The 18,668-nt window shown below is 30.7% G+C and overlaps 4 protein-coding genes across 4 annotated transcripts; all 4 read left to right on the top strand.

Moving 5' to 3' along the window:
• Window positions 1-370: 370 nt before the first annotated feature.
• LOC130494641 (thiol protease aleurain-like) lies at window positions 371-1,901 on the top strand. The gene is made up of 4 exons (XM_057004038.1): window positions 371-382; window positions 1,058-1,128; window positions 1,208-1,472; window positions 1,557-1,901. Exons 1-4 carry the CDS (start codon window positions 371-373, stop codon window positions 1,869-1,871), a joined length of 663 nt encoding a protein of 220 aa, XP_056860018.1. The 3' UTR covers window positions 1,872-1,901.
• On the top strand, window positions 1,885-2,216 carry LOC108832697 (fructose-bisphosphate aldolase 2, chloroplastic-like). Its single transcript, XM_018606154.2, has one exon. The coding sequence runs from the start codon at window positions 1,974-1,976 to the stop codon at window positions 2,199-2,201; it is 228 nt and encodes a 75-aa protein (XP_018461656.2). The 5' UTR covers window positions 1,885-1,973; the 3' UTR covers window positions 2,202-2,216.
• A 6,120-nt stretch (window positions 2,217-8,336) lies between these two features.
• Window positions 8,337-9,034, top strand: LOC130498561 (putative lipid-binding protein AIR1). The gene has a single exon (XM_056992027.1). The coding sequence runs from the start codon at window positions 8,405-8,407 to the stop codon at window positions 8,732-8,734; it is 330 nt and encodes a 109-aa protein (XP_056848007.1). The 5' UTR covers window positions 8,337-8,404; the 3' UTR covers window positions 8,735-9,034.
• Window positions 9,035-15,818: 6,784 nt separating this feature from the next.
• LOC108832705 (putative lipid-binding protein AIR1) lies at window positions 15,819-16,514 on the top strand. Its single transcript, XM_018606162.2, has one exon. The coding sequence runs from the start codon at window positions 15,885-15,887 to the stop codon at window positions 16,212-16,214; it is 330 nt and encodes a 109-aa protein (XP_018461664.1). The 5' UTR covers window positions 15,819-15,884; the 3' UTR covers window positions 16,215-16,514.
• Window positions 16,515-18,668: the final 2,154 nt, after the last annotated feature.

The following is an 18,668-nucleotide window of genomic DNA, read 5'->3' on the forward strand; positions in this document are numbered from 1 at the left end:
AAGTATTTAAACCAACCTAAAAGTATTATATATATTCTGTATGTTTTTATATACAATAAAACTAAAAATAATTAATATCTATATAAGTATGTAAATCTTTTTTGGATACATTTTGATATCCAAAATACTTCGGTTCGAACTGATTATGGTTTCGGTTGTCTAAATATCAAAATTTTGAATAATTTGGATATTTAATCAATTTTGGTTCGGGTTTGATATTATTCTTTTGGATCGTAATCGGTTCGGTTCTTCAGATTTGAATTTTTATCCAGTTTTGATATTAACATAAAAAATAAATAGCAATATATTTTTGAAATATACACCCGCACGGGTCAAAACCTAGTTAATATTATTTCCGAAGAAGTTTTAGATGGCCGTACCAGTATTCAGAAAATTTAAATCCTTGAAAACGGAGAATATTTAAACTAATTTCTTACTATCAAATTTAAATTTATTTCAAATGTATAAAGATAAAATAATAATATAAGAAAATCCTCGCATTTAGACGACTCAGGAAACTCAAAGGTGTTTTTTATTCCAATTTTTTAATCTACAAGTTCTTAAACCCTGAAACTTATTATTAAAGAATGTTTTGTGTTAGAACTGTCGTTGCATTATAACTCTCGATGAAATATACAGTATATTATTGACAACATGCAGAACTAGTATAATTAGTCCATCGATACTGCATGAACATCCCCTATATATTAAAGGAGAAGCATTTTTAAGGTTTTCTTTAAACGGTTTTCGTGAGAATGCATGAGAAGGCTTCATTCCACGTGTCACTCTGTGAACGATTTTAAGAAAAACAGATCATTTAGTTCTTAGCTTTCTTTCCTTATTTGCTTCAACAACAAGAAACTTAACGATTTTTTTTTATGCTCGAACAATTTCTCTTGACATTCTTTTTTCATAGCTTTGACGTTAAACGACAAGAAACAACCACAATAACAACATATAGTTTGAATCTCCATCTCAGCAAGGGGATAAAGATCGTATTTAGCTGCAGACCCTTTTTAAATTTGGTTATGACTCCTGAAATTATATTTAACTGCAGAAAGACTGGGGAGATGGTATTGTTAGTCCAGTCAAAGAACAGGGCAAATGTGGATCTTGCTGGACTTTTAGGTAATATTTCCTGAGTTTTTTTTTGTAGATCTCTCTTTCTATCAAGATTGTTGTCATATTAACATTTTCTGCACTGCAGTACGACCGGAGCTCTTGAGGCGGCTTATCATCAAGCATTTGGAAAAGGAATATCACTCTCTGAGAAACAGCTTGTGGACTGTGCTGGAGATTTCAACAACTTTGGCTGCAATGGTGGCCTTCCTTCCCAAGCCTTTGAATACATCAAATCCAACGGTGGCCTTGACACAGAGGAAGCTTATCCTTACACAGCTAAAAACGGAACCTGCAAATATTCAGCTGAAAACGTCGGTGTACAAGTCCTCGACTCTGTCAACATTACAATGGTACGCACCTCTTACGGATACTTCCTTAAACATACATATACATTCTGTACTCTCTAATGAGGATTCAAACAACAATAACAACAGGGTGCTGAAGATGAACTGAAGCATGCGATTGGATTAATTGGTGCGACCAGTAAGCATAGCATTCCAGGTTATCTTATACCCACTTGCATTTGTCTTAGAAAAAGTGACATCTTGTACGTAGGTATCCTCCTGAAGCAGAGCATGGTGACTCCCGGAGCTGAGTCTAAGGACAGAGCTACTCCTGAACAAGTTGCCTCCTACACCCTTAAGCTCCTCCGCAACAGAATCCCTCCAGCCATCCTTGGAATCATGGCAAGCTCTATTGGATTTCAAAATGAGTTTCTTTTCTTTTTTAATTTAATGAGGAAAACCTAGATCTTGGTTGCTTGAGGTAAAAGTTAAGTTGGTTGTGTTTTTTTTCTGCAGTTCTTGTCCGGAGGACAGTCTGAATTGGAGGCAACGTTGAACCTGAACGCGATGAACCAGGCACCAAACCCGTGGCACGTGTCCTGCTCCTACGCACGTGCTCTGCAGAACACTTGTCTGAAAACATGGGGAGGCAGAGCTGAGAACGTGAACTCAGCTCAGACCACTCTTTTGGCTCGAGCCAAGGCCAATTCATTGGCTCAGCTCGGAAAATACACCGGAGAAGGTGAGTCTGAAGAGGCTAATGAGGGTATGTTCGTCAAAGGCTACTCCTACTGAAGACAACAATGTTGAAGAGGTCAACGAAGCAAGTGTTTTGACTTACATTTGTTTTTGAGTTTGGTTTGGTTATCATGTCAAAACACTTATATATTTTCTCTGCTTAAATTTGCATTAGCTACTCTTTTTAATATATTGAAGTTATCTTATCTTGAATCTTTGATCATTTAAACTTGAAAATTATTCTCTAGAAATAGTCCACGATAAAATGATGTGAGATCCCACTTCGCCACCTCTTCTCTTCATACTATACGTTCACATTAAACTAGACACTCATTTCTTACAAAAATGTTACCATCGGTTGCTTAAATAATTGGTTTGATTTGCACAGCTCTAACTCTAACTACATAATGCATCATCAATTATCTTAAAGAAAAAGTAAATATAATTTTGAGATCTACATATAGAAAGACATATATGAATAATACTAATGGGTTTCATTCCATTCTTGCCAGTAAGCTGTATATATTTTTCCTTATTGGGAGAGTTTGTGAATATTTTCTTTTTCTCGAAAGGATTTTTATAAAAATAAAAATATACATAGAAACAGAAAATAAATAAATAGTTCAGAATTTCAGGTATGTTAGCTTATACATTGGTGTGAGCTCTTTCCTTTAAACTAAGAGATAATGCATAAACAAGGCAACAAGCCTTTCTTCTTTCTTCAACAATAAAAACATGGCTTACACCACCAGACCAGACCCTGCAAAGATAAAAGAGAAGAAAACGTGACTTTCCCATCCATGTAGAGAGAGAGAGAGAGAGAGAGAGAGAGAGAGAGAGAGAGATTTAGTGTTTAGGGTATACCCAAAGGTTTACAGTTTAGTGTTTAGGATTTACCCAAGGGTTTAGGGTATATCCAAGAATTTAGGGTTTAGTGTTTGGATTTTTACCCAAGGGTTTAAGCTTTGTCCAAAGGTTTAGGGTATAGTGTTTACTGTTTATGATTTAATTTTTGACGGTTTTAAATTTGTTAAAAAAAATTCATCTTTTGGCAGCTACTAATATTTTTCATTTATTTTAAAAACTTCACAAATTATTATTATTTTATTTATTATATTTAAAAAAAATTGTACATTAATTGGCAAACTATGATTAGTTGGTAATTCACCCAAGAAAAATTCATGATAAAATATTAAACTAGGAAACATTCCCATCTAAATCAAAATTGTGGTAGTAAAAAGATAATCGATGATTTAAAAGAATGTTTACATTTTTATATTTTTCAAAAAAAAGGTTTAGGATGAAGGGGATACCAAGAGAGGAGAGAGAGAGAGAGAGAGAGGAGAGAGAGGAGAGAGAGAGAGAGAGAGAGAGAGAGAGAGAGAGAGAGAGAGAGAGAGAGAGAGAGAGAGAGAGAGAGAGATTTAGTGTTTAAGGTATACCCAAGGGTTTACAGTTTAGTGTTTAGGATTTACCCAAGGGTTTAGGGTATATCCAAGAATTTAGGGTTTAGTGTTTGGATTTTTACCCAAGGGTTTAAGTTTTGTCCAAGGGTTTAGGGTATAGTGTTTAGTGTTTATGATTTACTCATTTGTGACGGTTTTAAAATTGTTAAAAAAATTTCATCTTCTAGCAGCTACTAATATTTTTCATTTATTTTAAAAACTTAACATAAATTATTATTATATTTTAAAACTGTACATTAATTGGCAACTATGATTAGTTGGTAATTCACCCAAGAAAAATTCATGATAAAATATTAAACTAGGAAACATTCCCATATAGATCAAAATTGTGGTAGTTAAAAAATAATCGATGAATTACATGAATGTTTACATTTTTATATTTTTCAAAAAAAAAAAGGTTTACGATGAGGGGGATGCCGAGAGAGAGAGAGAGAGAGAGAGAGAGAGAGAGAGAGAGAGAGAGATATTACGTGTATACGCACACCAACTAACCTAATGTGCACACTACCACAATCGAATGGTATGTCGATGTAGTACCTTAGGATCGAATCCACAAAGACCAACTATTACACTTTATCTTTATGGGATCAATATCAAGCTAAAACAATATGGGGGTTTTAAAGGTTTGAGAAATCGTATCAAGCAAGCAACAAATTGGTTTTAAGTTTTCAGATTAATGAGAAGCTAACCTAGGGTTCAACGGGTGCTTACAATCATGAGCCAAACAATTATTCAAGTTCGATTAATGAATCAGTCTAGAACTCAGAACACACTGCTAGATCAACCCACTGTCGTGGTGTTTCACCTTTCATCAATCAACCTCAGCGCCTAAGATGTCGCTTGGTCTGAGAGCTGATGATGAACATTAAGAGCAGATCTGATCAGTTCACAAAACACCCTAATATCTACTTTCGCTGATTAGGGATGCAATGCTCATTTCATAACATGTCTAGCAACCTATTACACGGTTAATGAACATATTAAACCTAAGTTCATGCACTGAATGGCCAGTTTAGTGCAAGCAATAAGATCAGTTATGAATGAAGACAATCAATGGATATGTATCTATGTTTAGCTCACAATCTAACACCCTAACACCCTAGGCTAACTAGATCGACTACTCAATCATAACAAAAGAAAACACAGAGATCAAATCTGAATAATACTGCATGTTAATAAAAGAGATAGAAAGAGGGTTCAGGGTAATCTTCTCTATGGAGAGAGAGATGGAGCCTTCTCCCTTTACAATAAGCAAAATCCTCAAATCCTAAAGTCTCCAATGGTTTCTTGTGTCTAGAATAGCGTAGAATGATGTAGAAAATCACCAAACTGCACTGATTTCTACCTCTTTTGTTCCAACAGGTCCATCTTCCATCCAGTGCAACTCCAGACCTGTAATGACTCGAAAAGAACTAGAAACACTCGATAAAGACTTGAAAACCAATTAGAAAACATATATACAATGATGTATAAAACACCATATATCAGAGAGATTTAGTGTTTAGGGTATATCCAAGAATTTAGGGTTTAGTGTTTGGATTTTTACCCATTGGTTTAAGCTTTGTCCAAGGGTCTAGGGTATAGTGTTTAGTGTTTATGATTTAATTTTTTGTGACGGTTTCAAAATTGTTAAAAAAAATTCATCTTTTTGCAGCTAATAATATTTTTCTTTTATTTTAAAAACTTAACACAAATTATTATTATTTTATTTATTATATTTAAAAAAAAGTGTACATTGATTGGCAAACTATGATTAGTTGGTAATTCACCCAAGAAAAATTCATGATAAAATATTAAACTAGGAAACATTTCCATATAAATCAAAATTGTGGTAGTTAAAAGATAATCGATGAATTAAAAGAATGTTTACATTTTTATATTTTTCAAAAAAAAAAAGGTTTTACGATGAAGGGGATACCAAGAGAGAGAGAGAGAGAGAGAGAGAGAGAGAGAGGAGAGAGAGAGAGAGAGAGAGAGATTTAGTGTTTAAGGTTATACCCAAGAGTTTACAGTTTAGTGTTTAGGATTTACCCAAGGGTTTAGGGTATATCCAAGAATTTAGGGTTTAGTGTTTGGATTTTTACCCAAGTGTTTAAGTTTTGTCCGAGGTTTTAGGGTATAGTGTTTAATGTTTATGATTACTCTTTTGTGACGGTTTTAAAATTGTTAAAAAAATTTCATCTTTTGGCAGCTACTAATATTTTTATTTATTTTAAAAACTTAACACAAATTATTATTATTTTATTTATTATATTTTTAAAAACTGTATATTAATTGGCAAACTATGATTAGTTGGTAATTCACCCAAGAAAAATTCATGATAAAATATTAAACTAAGAAACATTCCCATATAAAACAAAATTGTGGTAGTTAAAAGATAATCGATGAATTAAAGGAATGTTTACATTTTTATATTTGTAAAAAAAAAAGGTTTACGATGAGAGAGAGAGAGAGAGAGAGAGAGAGAGAGAGAGAGAGAGAGAACTACGATCCACTTATGCACTTATAATAATAACGTAACATGTAGTATATGAATTAGACATAATGATACATAGAGATTGAGAATAATGGGATTGAGAATAATGATACATAGAGATTGAGAATAATGATACTTATGACATTATAATAATAACGCTTCCAAGCTTTGTATCAGCAAGATGGGTTCTGATATAACCGTTAACAACTACACCACACCCGAAATCATTATCTTATCTGAAGACGAAGACAATACACCTAATGATGATGCCAAAAGCTATTTCCAAAACATCAGTCTCCGTTACTTTGTAGACGAACCACTTCAAATGAAGACTCAACACGAAAAGTTCAAGGAACTCTGCATGACGAACGACAATCCAGAAGGACACTACATTGAGGGCATACTCCAGTACTTTGAACACAAAAACAATTTCATAGGTATGTATCATCTTCGCCAATCAGCCTGCTTAAACTATTCAAACGGAATTTATCTCTACGGGTTATTAATGTTTGCCCGAGGTCATTTGGCAACCGGAAAAAAATTTATGGATAAACTTCAATGGAAACTAAGTATAACAACCTCCGATTTATGCTGGGAAAGTATAAATAATTCACTTAGTTCAATCTCGGTCGAAGTGAAGAGGTGTTATCATGTTAATATGGTAAACATGGCGCCATGGGCACAACATTTGTGTCACGATAGCATGGCGGAAGTGTGGGAGATTTGTTATTACTACAAAAGCCTGAACCAGTTTTATGTCTTCGCAACTAATAAAGTATAAACTTGGAGGGGATTGTTGTAATAACATTTTCTATGGGAGATGTATGGAAGCTTATATTATCAACGTCTATTTTCTTATTTTGTCTTTCAATGTTTAATTTTATGTGATGAATTGAGAAATATTCATTGTGTATGTTTATCATTGTTAAGTGTTATTTGATGTATTTTAATATTTTTCTAAATGGTATCGCATTTTTATATTATAGTTCCCCAATATAATTAGTAATTTAATACATTATTATCTCTTAGTTAAAGATGAATGTTATCGGAAATGAAGAAAAGAAAGGTTGAAATATAATCATTTTACACATGTTTCTATCTCAGTGACGTCTATGCCGTAAAATCAGCACCACCGAGATTAAACCCAAAAAAAAAACACCCAAAACCCAAATTTCAAAATATATATATATACTTTCTAATATTTTCGAAAAGTTGCTGATCTAACAATTTCATTCCGCGCAAGGCGCGGGTTACTACCTAGTTTTAGTTACAAAAAGAGCAGCACGAACTTTTTCTAAATGAAGCCATTAACTTGTCGTCATGTGAAATTATACAGATTTAATAGTCTTTTATAACAATAATGATAATCACTAAAGGTTTCCAAACATGCAGAGTATTACTCTAATGACTATACTGTTTTAAACAAACTGGCGGCTGTGCTCTTTCCTTCTGAGCCATGATTGGTGCATTTTGCTTCACAACTCCCTTGCTCGACTTTTTAACACCTTTTGCCTTCTAGTCCATCAGGCTTGAACGAGTTGTAGATCAATTCTATCCAAGGATGACATGGTCCATGTGATATACGATCTTTTCCGAAACCGTTCGAAGAAAAAGGATAATAAATTGAAATTACTATAATAATGAAAGTGAATTTAAATATTTTAATGCAAACTCTATAACCAGTTTATTGATATTTTCCAGCATCAACGTGTTTGAATCAGAAGATCCATCTTCATATTTCCAAACCTGAGTAAATAAGATCTCGGCTTGTGACTGGACCATCTGAACGATTTCGGTGATGATCGTTTCCTGAACCAGATCCGTTTTTTGTTGGTGTAAGCATTCACCATAAAAGCAAAATAATTTGATAGAATACCACCGTTTTGTTGCATATATAAAACAGTATATTAAATATAAAAAATCAGTATATATATATATATGTATTAAAAAAATTACTAGTTCATTACTTCATTATCTCGAAAAATAAAACAGACGGACGTCACGGACCACGAGTTGGTTGCTATGACGGTTACCAATTTGTTGTTCAAAAAAAAAAAAGGGTATCAATTTCTACCACCAAATGGTGTAGGGGTGTCCAATGTCTTGCTAACTAAATAATTATTCTTTTTCTTTTATTGCTACTTACAAAGTCGACCCATAATTAATAAATATGAAAAACTAGTATAATAATTTCTCCCCTAAAGAAAATTCTATAAATACCCACTAAACCCTCAATATATCTTCACCCTTCTCAACAAATATAAACACACTACTACTTCCTCAGCTTTTGTTTTAAAGATTTCCCGGTACACAAACAAATGGCTCCAAGAATTGCTCTTGCACTCTTCCTTTCTCTGAACTTCCTCTTCTTCACTCACACTTCTGCTCTGGGCACTTGTCCAAGAGATACCCTGCAGATTGGTCTTTGCGCTAATGCTCTCAATGTAGTTAACATAATATTGGGATACTCACCTGTAAAGCCATGCTGCTCATTAATTGATGGCTTGGTTGACCTTGAGGCTGCAGCCTGTCTCTGTACCGCACTCAAGGTTAACATTCTTGGCATCAAGCTTAACCTTCCCATCTATGTCAACGCACTCCTCAATAATTGTGGCCATATAACTCCGACATTATACCCATGCGTCTAAGTTGTATACTTATCACATATATATTAAGAGATGCCTAAACCACAAACAGATCGTATGATTTCAAATGCTTGAACTTATTGTCTTGCTTTCCTATTTCTTTTAATCAGTGATTGCTTTTGTGTTTGTAATTTTCTTGGATTTAAAATAAATGATGAACGTCACGTTCTCATGCAACAAGGGATTATGGATTTGTGTGTGTAATCGGCAAGTTCGTCCCCTTTTGCTTCACTGTTCCTTCTTATCTTCGTTGTAACGTGTCTTTTGAATTTGATTAATAAAACTATCAATCGGTGTTGTCTATATCAGGCTTATTTGTGTGTATAAAAAGACAAGGTAAAATGATCATTGAAAACATCATATTTTAGTTATTTCGTAGTAATCAGTAATTAATGGCATGTTGTTAAGATTGAGTCCTCTTAAATTGTGAAATCAACCCTAAATTTGAATCTCTACAAAAATATTGTATTATTGAAATGAAGAAACCTTTACAGCTATTAACTGCCACTAGAAGATATCGGAAACACTCTCTGGTGAATTTTCCAATCTAACCTTTCGAATCGATCCCATCACCATAACCGCCACAAGAATCAACATCTCAATACAAGTTTCAAGTTGTAAAAGCTTAAGCGACAACAGAGAACAATTGAAAACTACGTAAACCTCCAATCATAAACCTCCAATCGTCTCTCTAACTGAAAACCCTTCAATTGATTCAAAGACTTTTTCTTCTCCACATACACATTCTAATTTCTTCCTTTGACCCAAGCTTGACCAAGCGTATCACATGTTCTTAACTGAGATGAGAATAGTGCAGCTCTAATCCGATCGAACATTCTCAAAACCAAAACTATTGTTAAAAAGTGCATCAAGAATGTGTATAACGGTTTTATTACAGACTCTAATTTTCGTTACAGATGTAAAAGAATATTTTTCTGTAAGAAAAAAATATACATACGCTATTTTCTGGAAAATATATTTTTTTGGGAAAAAAAATTGATGTTGCGTGATGTAGTTAGAATATCATTTAAGTAAAATACTATATAAATCAATTTGAAACAAACATATTTAAAAGATTTAAAAATAAAATAACTGTATATTACTTAGATAACAATAATATATATATATGTCAGGTGAATATTTATGAATATGATAATATACTTTTGACGGTTGTATACTAATATTTATTCTTAAGATATTATTTGTTGTTTTCCTTTTATTTATTGAATTAAAATTTATTTCATGTAAACTATTTGAATTTTAATAATATATAATGCAATATATATGGATACAATTTATGTATTTTATATGAAAGATGGCGGCCCTTCGGAAATCGTGCGAGTTCTTCAGAGTAAACTTCTCCAGATATGGGGTAACCATACTTTTGTCATGTTTACTGATTATATTGGAATACTTCTTTTCTCTTTCTTCTTATATGTTCCAGAAATCCTAAAAATCTACTAAAATGTCATATATTAGTTATGCCAAATTACTTAGAAATGACTTAGAAATGTTATCTTGAATGCGAGGAGTACTTTTTTCCAAATGAAATTGCTGACTTTGTATATTTTATTTCTTCTCTCTAGAAACTCTTTGGTAGATGTTGAGCAGGTGAGAAAGGTTATATCCTTATTTTTATGTTGTCTAACTAAATACTGAGGAATCATAATGAAAAGGAAATGAAACATAGCATAACACTAATACATGATGTCTAATCATGAAAATGATAAAAAAATAATACTAAAATAGAATGGTTTTATAGATCCCATGCCTATTCAAATTAATTACAGAAATTATAATTTTGAAAGATATGTAACATCGATAATTTTGTTGTTATAACACCTTAATATAGAGTAGGATTCGATCTTACAACCTCTAATAAATTTTACCAATCCTATTTAAGATATTTGTCTATCTTTTTTAAAACTTGCGTTCGATAAAATTAATATCATTTCTAAAAGAAGGTGTAGTTTGTTGTACCAGTATTCAGAAAATATATGAAATTGTTGAGAACAGTGACAAATTAAAATCAACTTTTTACTATCAAATTTAAATTTTAAGAAACCCATGGTATCTAGACGACTCATGAAATTCAAAAATGCTTTTTTTGTTTATTCCATTTGTTTCATCAACCAGTTCTTAAACCCTAAAACTTAATATTAAAGAATGTTTTGCATTAATGATGGTGTTGCATTATTACTCTCGATGCAAATTACTAATATATTATTGACAACATACATAACTAATCTAATTAGTCCATCAGTACGGCAGCAATATTTTAGTTACAAAATGCGGCATGAATACATGCTAAATGAAGCAATTAACTTGTTGTCATGAGAGATTATGTAGACTTAATCACTATTATTAAAAGAGAAGTATCCATATAAAATTCTCCTTATATTTCAAAGTTATTTTGTGGATGGAATGGGAGTGGCTGATAATAGTGGAAATTGAACAGGGGAAAGGGAAGAGTTTGGGTCAGGAGGGTCTGAAGGGGCAGGAGAAGGGAGGAGAGCATCACCGGAGGTTGGCGAAAGCAGTTTTAGGTCGGAAACACGGTCAGTAATCGCCTAACGGTTTGGCATCGGGAAACGGAGGGAACCTGACTTTTTTAACAAAATAACAAATTTTATTATAAAAAAACTAAAGAATTATCAGCCGTGAAAAGTAAATGAGACATAGCAGAACACTAATACACAAAGTCTATTTGTAACGATAATAAATATATAAATAGTATAGTTTTGTAGATCATGTGCCTATTCAAATTAATTAAATAAAATATAATTTGGAAGATAAGTAACATCGATAATTTTTTTGTTATAACACCTTAACTAGATCTCGACCCGCACAACCGTGCGGGTATTATTTTCATTTTTATATGTAAATATATTTATTTAGATCATTAGTAGTATATATTTTTAATTTTAATCATATATTTAAATATTTACAAAGCTATTTCAAATACAAAAATGTATAGTTTGCATGTTGTAAATAATCAACTGTTTAAACCGTCGTACGTATTTGTTGCTTCTTATTATATATTTAGTTTATTGTATTTTCATTTAGTTATTAAACATATTAATATGTGCATGAAAAAATATTTGACAATTATTTTTTATTTAATTGATGTTAAATTTTACCTGTTTTTCAAAGTTGAATTTCTTTTTAGCAGTATTTTCTATGTTTATTCATTTTTACACAATATATTATTATATCTACAAAAATGAAAGATATGTTAATTTTTATACATGTAGTATACAGTCTGCTAATGTTAAGCCGCTCTGTCATATTATATTTTTAACATAAATATGTTCTATTTATGAAAATAAAATTTAAAATTTTATCAATTTAATATAATTTTATCATATTAAGTTCCATATGATAAAAAAAAATTAACATGATTGATTGTGATTATATAATAGATAAAAATAAGATATAATATTTTATTTATCATTTTATAAAAAAAAATGAATATATTAATGTATAATAATATTTCAAAACTAATTACGGAATTAGTTGAAATATTTACATATAATTTTGAAAATTAAGATATTGTTAAGATCTTTTTAAAATATTTTTCGAAATTTTAAAAACAAATATATATATATATATATATATATATATATATATATATATATATATTTTAAATAAAAAGATATCAAAGATATTATGATTAAAGTAGTTAAAAAATTAATAATGATTAAAAATGTAGTGTGACAAAGTCTAGTAGGTAGTCCATTTTTAAAAAAATCACACATGAATTAGAAGTCATGACTTCTATTTTAATATAATAGATATATAATATGATTTGATCTGACAACCTCTAATAAACTATATCAATGATCATCATGGACAACCTCTTATAAACTATATCAATTATCATGAACATGCATATATGACTTTTTACAACTTGCGTTTTTTTAAATCTATTCTATTAAAAGAGAAGTCACAACTTCTCATTCATGTGTGATATTTTAGAAAATGAACTACTTACTAGAGTTGGTCAAATTGTATTTTTAATATTCATATTATTTCATCTCAATTACTAATCGTCATATTTTCTCCTAGACCAAAACAAAACTATAATTAATCAAACATTAAACCAAAAGCAAACTGTAATTAACCAAACCTAACAAAAAAAATCATGAAACAAAACAGAAAGGCACGAATGAACATCTACAATCATTATTATACTATAATTCATCAAAGTCGACCAATTCATTTTAAAGCAACACTTTCTTTTCTTCTTGGTGTACATGGCGTTATCAGTTTCACTTTATTTGCAGAACTTCAATTATAATTAATCACAAGTCTGAAGCATTTTGTTTTTAAGCAACAGCTTCGTTGCTTCTTGGTGTATTTTTTATTCTTCACGTCCCGGATTACGTCTGGTGTGATCAGTTTCCCATGATTTTTAGAACTTTCTTCTGGTCATTTGATACAGTTTCATTGTTTTAGTTCTTTGATATGTGAATAATTTTTAAAGTACATTCATACATTTTGAAACTCTTATATGAACTTCATATGTGAATAAAACTTCTTCCATCGTTAACGATCGAGACTGAATTTTTTTTAAAATAAAAATATATCTATTATATTAATATTCAAATTAAATAGGATATCAACTCATATTCAGTTATAACTATCAAAAACAAATCAACTTTTAAAAAATAGATAGATTTTCGTTTGATTAAAAAAGCAATATTATCTTTGATATAATACATATCATTATCGATATTGAACAAAAATATAGAATATTCCAAGCATTCTTAAAATATAATAGATTGTTGCCTTGATTTTCTGTGATATTATCCTTAATTCTTTCGAAATATTCAAAACAAAACCACCTTATATACTACAATCACGTTATATAACAACCAATTCAGATAATACTATATTTTAAAAAGATCTTTTATAAATCTTAGAGAATATACTTAATTAAATACACTAATACTAAATAGACAGCTATATATACAGATAGGAAGACTCATAATATTCTTCATCACTACAAACTCGAAACTTTAAAGCCATGTCTCAGAATAAGATGATTTCTTTGCTCAAAAACGTCAAGCCCTTCAAGCAAGGATGGCTCATTCAAGTGAAATTGCTTCATTCGTGGAGACAGAGAACCAAATATGGAGGAGATACTCTAGAGTTAATCTTCGCTGATCAGACTGTGAGATGATTTGTCCTTATCTGTTTTTAGTAAGATTATGCGTTTATGTACTAAGTTTTGATCTCTATTATTTGATCAGGGTGATAAAATTCACTGTTCGTGCACGAGGAATTACATTCAACGTACGCACAGCAAACTGCATTTTGGTGAATGGCGACTGATAGACACGTTCTCGGTGTCCATGGCAACAAGAATGTATTGTCCAAAAAGTTATATATGTTTAATATAGTTTGTATACTTATATATGTTTACCATTAATCTATTTGTATATCATTAATCTATTTTACCTTAAACCAATTTTTTAAAAAACTATATAGTTTATTCTCCAAATTTTAAAAAAACATAATGTTTAATTATTTACTCGATCATATAAATCTATGGAGCTAAAAGTTTAATTTTTTAAAAACTATCTACATTTATCTCATGATACAATAACTTTGAAAATGACAATAAAACAATTATATACACATAAATGAAACAAAAACCCGTCCGGTTGGGCGGGTGAAAATCTAGTGAATATTATTTCTAAAGAAGTTTTAGATGGTCGTACCAGTATTCAGAAATTTTAAATCCTTGAAAACAAAGACATTAAAACTAATTACTTACTATCAAATTTAAATTTTATTTCAAATGTATAAAGATAAAATAATAATATAAGAAAATCCTCGCATTTGAACGACTCAGGAAACTCAAAGGTGTTTTTTATTAAAACTTTTTTAATCTACAAGTTCTTAACCCTGAAACTTATTATTAAAGAATGTTTTGTGTTAGAACTGTCGTTGCATTATAACTCTCGATGAAATATACAATATATTATTGACAACATGCAGAACTAGTATAATTAGTCCATCAATACGGCATGAACATTTTAGTTACAAAAAGAGCAGCACGAAGTTTTGCTAAATGAAGCCATTAACTTGTCGTCATGGGAAATTATACAGATTTAATAGTCTTTTATAACAATAATGATAATCACTAAAAGTTTCCAAACATGCAGAGTATTACTCTAATGACTATACTGTTTTAAACAAACTGGCGGCTGTGCTCTTTCCTTCTGAGCCATGACTGGTGCATTTTGCTTGACAACTCCCTTGCTTGACTTTTTAACACCTTTTGCCTTCTAGTCCATCAGGCTTGAACGAGTTGTAGATAAATTCTATCCAAGGATGACATGGTCCATGTGATATACGATATTTTCCGGAACCGTTCGAAGAAAAAGGATAATAAATTGAAATTACTATAATAATGAAAGTGAATTTAAATATTTTAATGCAAACTCTATAACCAGTTTATCGGTATTATTCCCGCGTCAACGTGTTTGAATCAGAAGATCCATCTTCATATTTCTAAACCTGAGTAAATAAGATCTCGGCTTGTGACTGGACCATCTGAACGATTTCGGTGATGATCGTTTCCTGAACCAGATCCGTTTTTTTGTTGGTGTAAGCATTCACCATAAAAGCTAAACAATTTGATAGGATACCATCATTTTGTTGCATAAATAAAACAGTATATTAAATAAAAATAAATTATTATATATACAAAAAAAATTTACTAGTTGATTACTTCATTATCTCGAAAAAGAAAACTGACGGACCACGAGTTGGTTGCTATGACGGCTACCCAAATTGGTGTGTTAGTACGCAGCTTGACTATATATTTTTGTTTAAACGTAGAAATTGGGAGTTGTGACCAAAAAACTCATAGTTATTTAGTCTAGGGTATCAATTTCTACCACAAAATGGTGTAGGGGTGTCCAATGTCTTGCTAACTAAATAATTATTATTTTTCTTTTATTGCTACTTACAAAGTCGACCCATAATTAATAAATATGAAAAACTAGTATACTAATTTCTCCCCTAAAGAAAATTCTATAAATACCCACTAAACCCTCAATATATCTTCACCCTTCTCAACAAATATACACACTATTACTTCCTGAGCTTTTGTTTTAAAGATTTCCCGGTACACAAACAAATGGCTCCAAGAATTGCTCTTGCACTCTTCCTTTCTCTGAACTTCCTCTTCTTCACTCACACTTCTGCTCTGGGCACTTGTCCAAGAGATACCCTGCAGATTGGTCTTTGCGCTAATGCTCTCAATGTAGTTAACATAATATTGGGATACTCACCTGTAAAGCCATGCTGCTCATTAATTGATGGCTTGGTTGACCTTGAGGCTGCAGCCTGTCTCTGTACCGCACTCAAGGTTAACATTCTTGGCATCAAGCTTAACCTTCCTATCTATGTCAACGCACTCCTCAATAATTGTGGCCATATAACTCCGACATTATACCCATGCGTCTAAGTTGTATACTTATGACATATATATTAAGAGATGCCTAAACCACAAACAGATCGTATGGTTTCAAATGCTTGAACTTATTGTCTTGTTTTCATGTTTCTTTTAATCAGTGATTGCTTTTGTGTTTGTAATTTTCTTGGATTTAAAATAAATGATGAACCTCACGTTCTCATGCAACAAGGGATTATGGGTTTGTGTGTGTAATCGGCAAGTTCGTCCCTTTTTGCTTCACTGTTCCTTCTTATCTTCGTTGTAACGTTTCTTTGGAATTTGATTAATAAAACTATCAATCGGTGTTGTCTATATCAGGCTTATTTGTGTGTATAAACGACCAGGTAAAATGATCATTGAAAACATCATATTTTAGTTATTTTGTAGTAATCATTAATTAATGGCATGTTGCTAAGATTGAATCCTCTTAAATTGTGAAATCAACCCTAAATTTGAATCTCTCCAAAAATATTGTATTATTGAAATGAAGAAAGATTTACAGCTATTAACTGCCACTATAAGATATCGGAAACACTCTCTGGTGAATTTTCCGATCTAACTTCTCGAATCGATCCCCTCACCAGAACAGCCACAAGAATCAACATCTCAATACAAAACGAGCTTGTAACCGTATCTGATTCCCGTTTTTCGGGTTGATTAATCTATAATCTATATTATTAAAAGAGAAGTACCCATATAAATTGCCCCTAAGTTTTCAAAGTTGTTTACACTACTATGCCACTGAGAATTAAATAAGTTACCAATTTTAATGTTTGTCTTTTTTCAGTTGGGTTAATGTGATGTCCTAATATTAATTAAGTTACCTATTTTAATGTTTGTATTTTTCAGTTGAGTTAATGTGTTGTCCAAATATAAAATTTAACTTTCCTAATCTATTAAATTAATTTCGAAATTATTTATAGTTTTATTAATTGCTGTCTTTTCAGTTTAATAAATACATTTCCTAATTCTAAATTTATCACATTTTATGATAATAAAAATCGCATATGGTATGGTAGGAAAATTATTGTGCCATCACTATCTTTTAATATTCGAACCAAATTAATTTTTATGTTAAGTTTAAGTTTTTGGCATACATTATTCAAATTTTTTTTATATATATTTTTTACTTTATATTTTAAGATTTTTAAGTTTCTTTAAACAATTTAAATGAGTTATCCGAACCAGAATATGAACCAAAATTATAAATACCCGAATGAGGCTAAGACCTTTCACCCCGAAAACCTAAAACCCAAAGAGACCTGAATCAACCTCGAATGGACATCCGAACGCCCATCCTACTACAAGATATAGAAACATAATCACCTTATTTATTTTCGAAAAATTATTTTCCATTGACTTTTTCATCGGTCTACAGTAATTATAAAACTAATTGTCAAAATCCAATCTGAAAATTATTGAACACGTAAGCCCATTTATAATAAATTGGCAGTTAGATCAAATATATATTATATTACATTTCATTTTCTTACAAATTTTAGTCTTAATTTTTATATGTCACAAATTTGTTAAAAGTTTAATTTTTTTTTTTACAAATTTTATAACTAATGCATCATATTTGTCATTCGAAAACTTTGTTTGCTTGCTATATATCTTACACATACATTGATACATCTAATCATATAAATGTTAGATTTATTTAGGTGATCTCCAGTATCGGTGATACATTTTACGTTAAACGCAAAATTATTAAATTACTTAATTTAATATGATTACATTTACAAATATAACCTTTAGTACACCCAAAATAAAATTTAAAATTAAATACCAAGTGAGATTATTTTCTTAACAAATTTATATTAATAAAAATTCCAAATATTTGGAGTTCGAAAGCATTATGATCCACACCTATACTATTTTAGTTATGATAATTGAATTTATATAAGAATATTTTATTAAAATTTTAATTTTTTTTATAACTGCAAAAAATTAATATTCGATCTAAATTTATGATCAAATATTACAAATATATCATTTAATACAAACAAAAAACTAAAAACATAAAATAAATACCCGTGCGGTCGCACGGGTCAAGATCTAGTATTTATTTAAAAAAAACATCTCAATACAAATTTCACATTGTAAAAGCTTAAGCGAGAAGAGAGAACAATAGAAACTACATAAAACTCCAATCATAAACCTCCAATCGTCTCTCTAACTGAAAACCCTTCAATTGATTCAGAGAGTTTTTCTCCTTCTCCACATACACATTCTAATTTCTTCCTTTGACCCAAGCTTGACCAAGCGTATCACATGTTCTTAACTGCGATGAGAATAGTTCAGCTCTAATCCGATCGAACATTCTCAAAACCAAAACTGTTGTTACAAAGTGAATCAAGAATGTGCATAAACTGTTTCATTACAGATTCTAATTTTCGTTACAGATGTAATAGAATATATTTCTATAAGAAAAAAATAAACATATAAATGCTATTTTCTGGAAAA

The sequence above is a fragment of the Raphanus sativus genome, chromosome 2 (assembly GCF_000801105.2).
Source record: "Raphanus sativus cultivar WK10039 chromosome 2, ASM80110v3, whole genome shotgun sequence".
In the NCBI taxonomy this organism is placed as follows: Eukaryota; Viridiplantae; Streptophyta; class Magnoliopsida; order Brassicales; family Brassicaceae; genus Raphanus; species Raphanus sativus.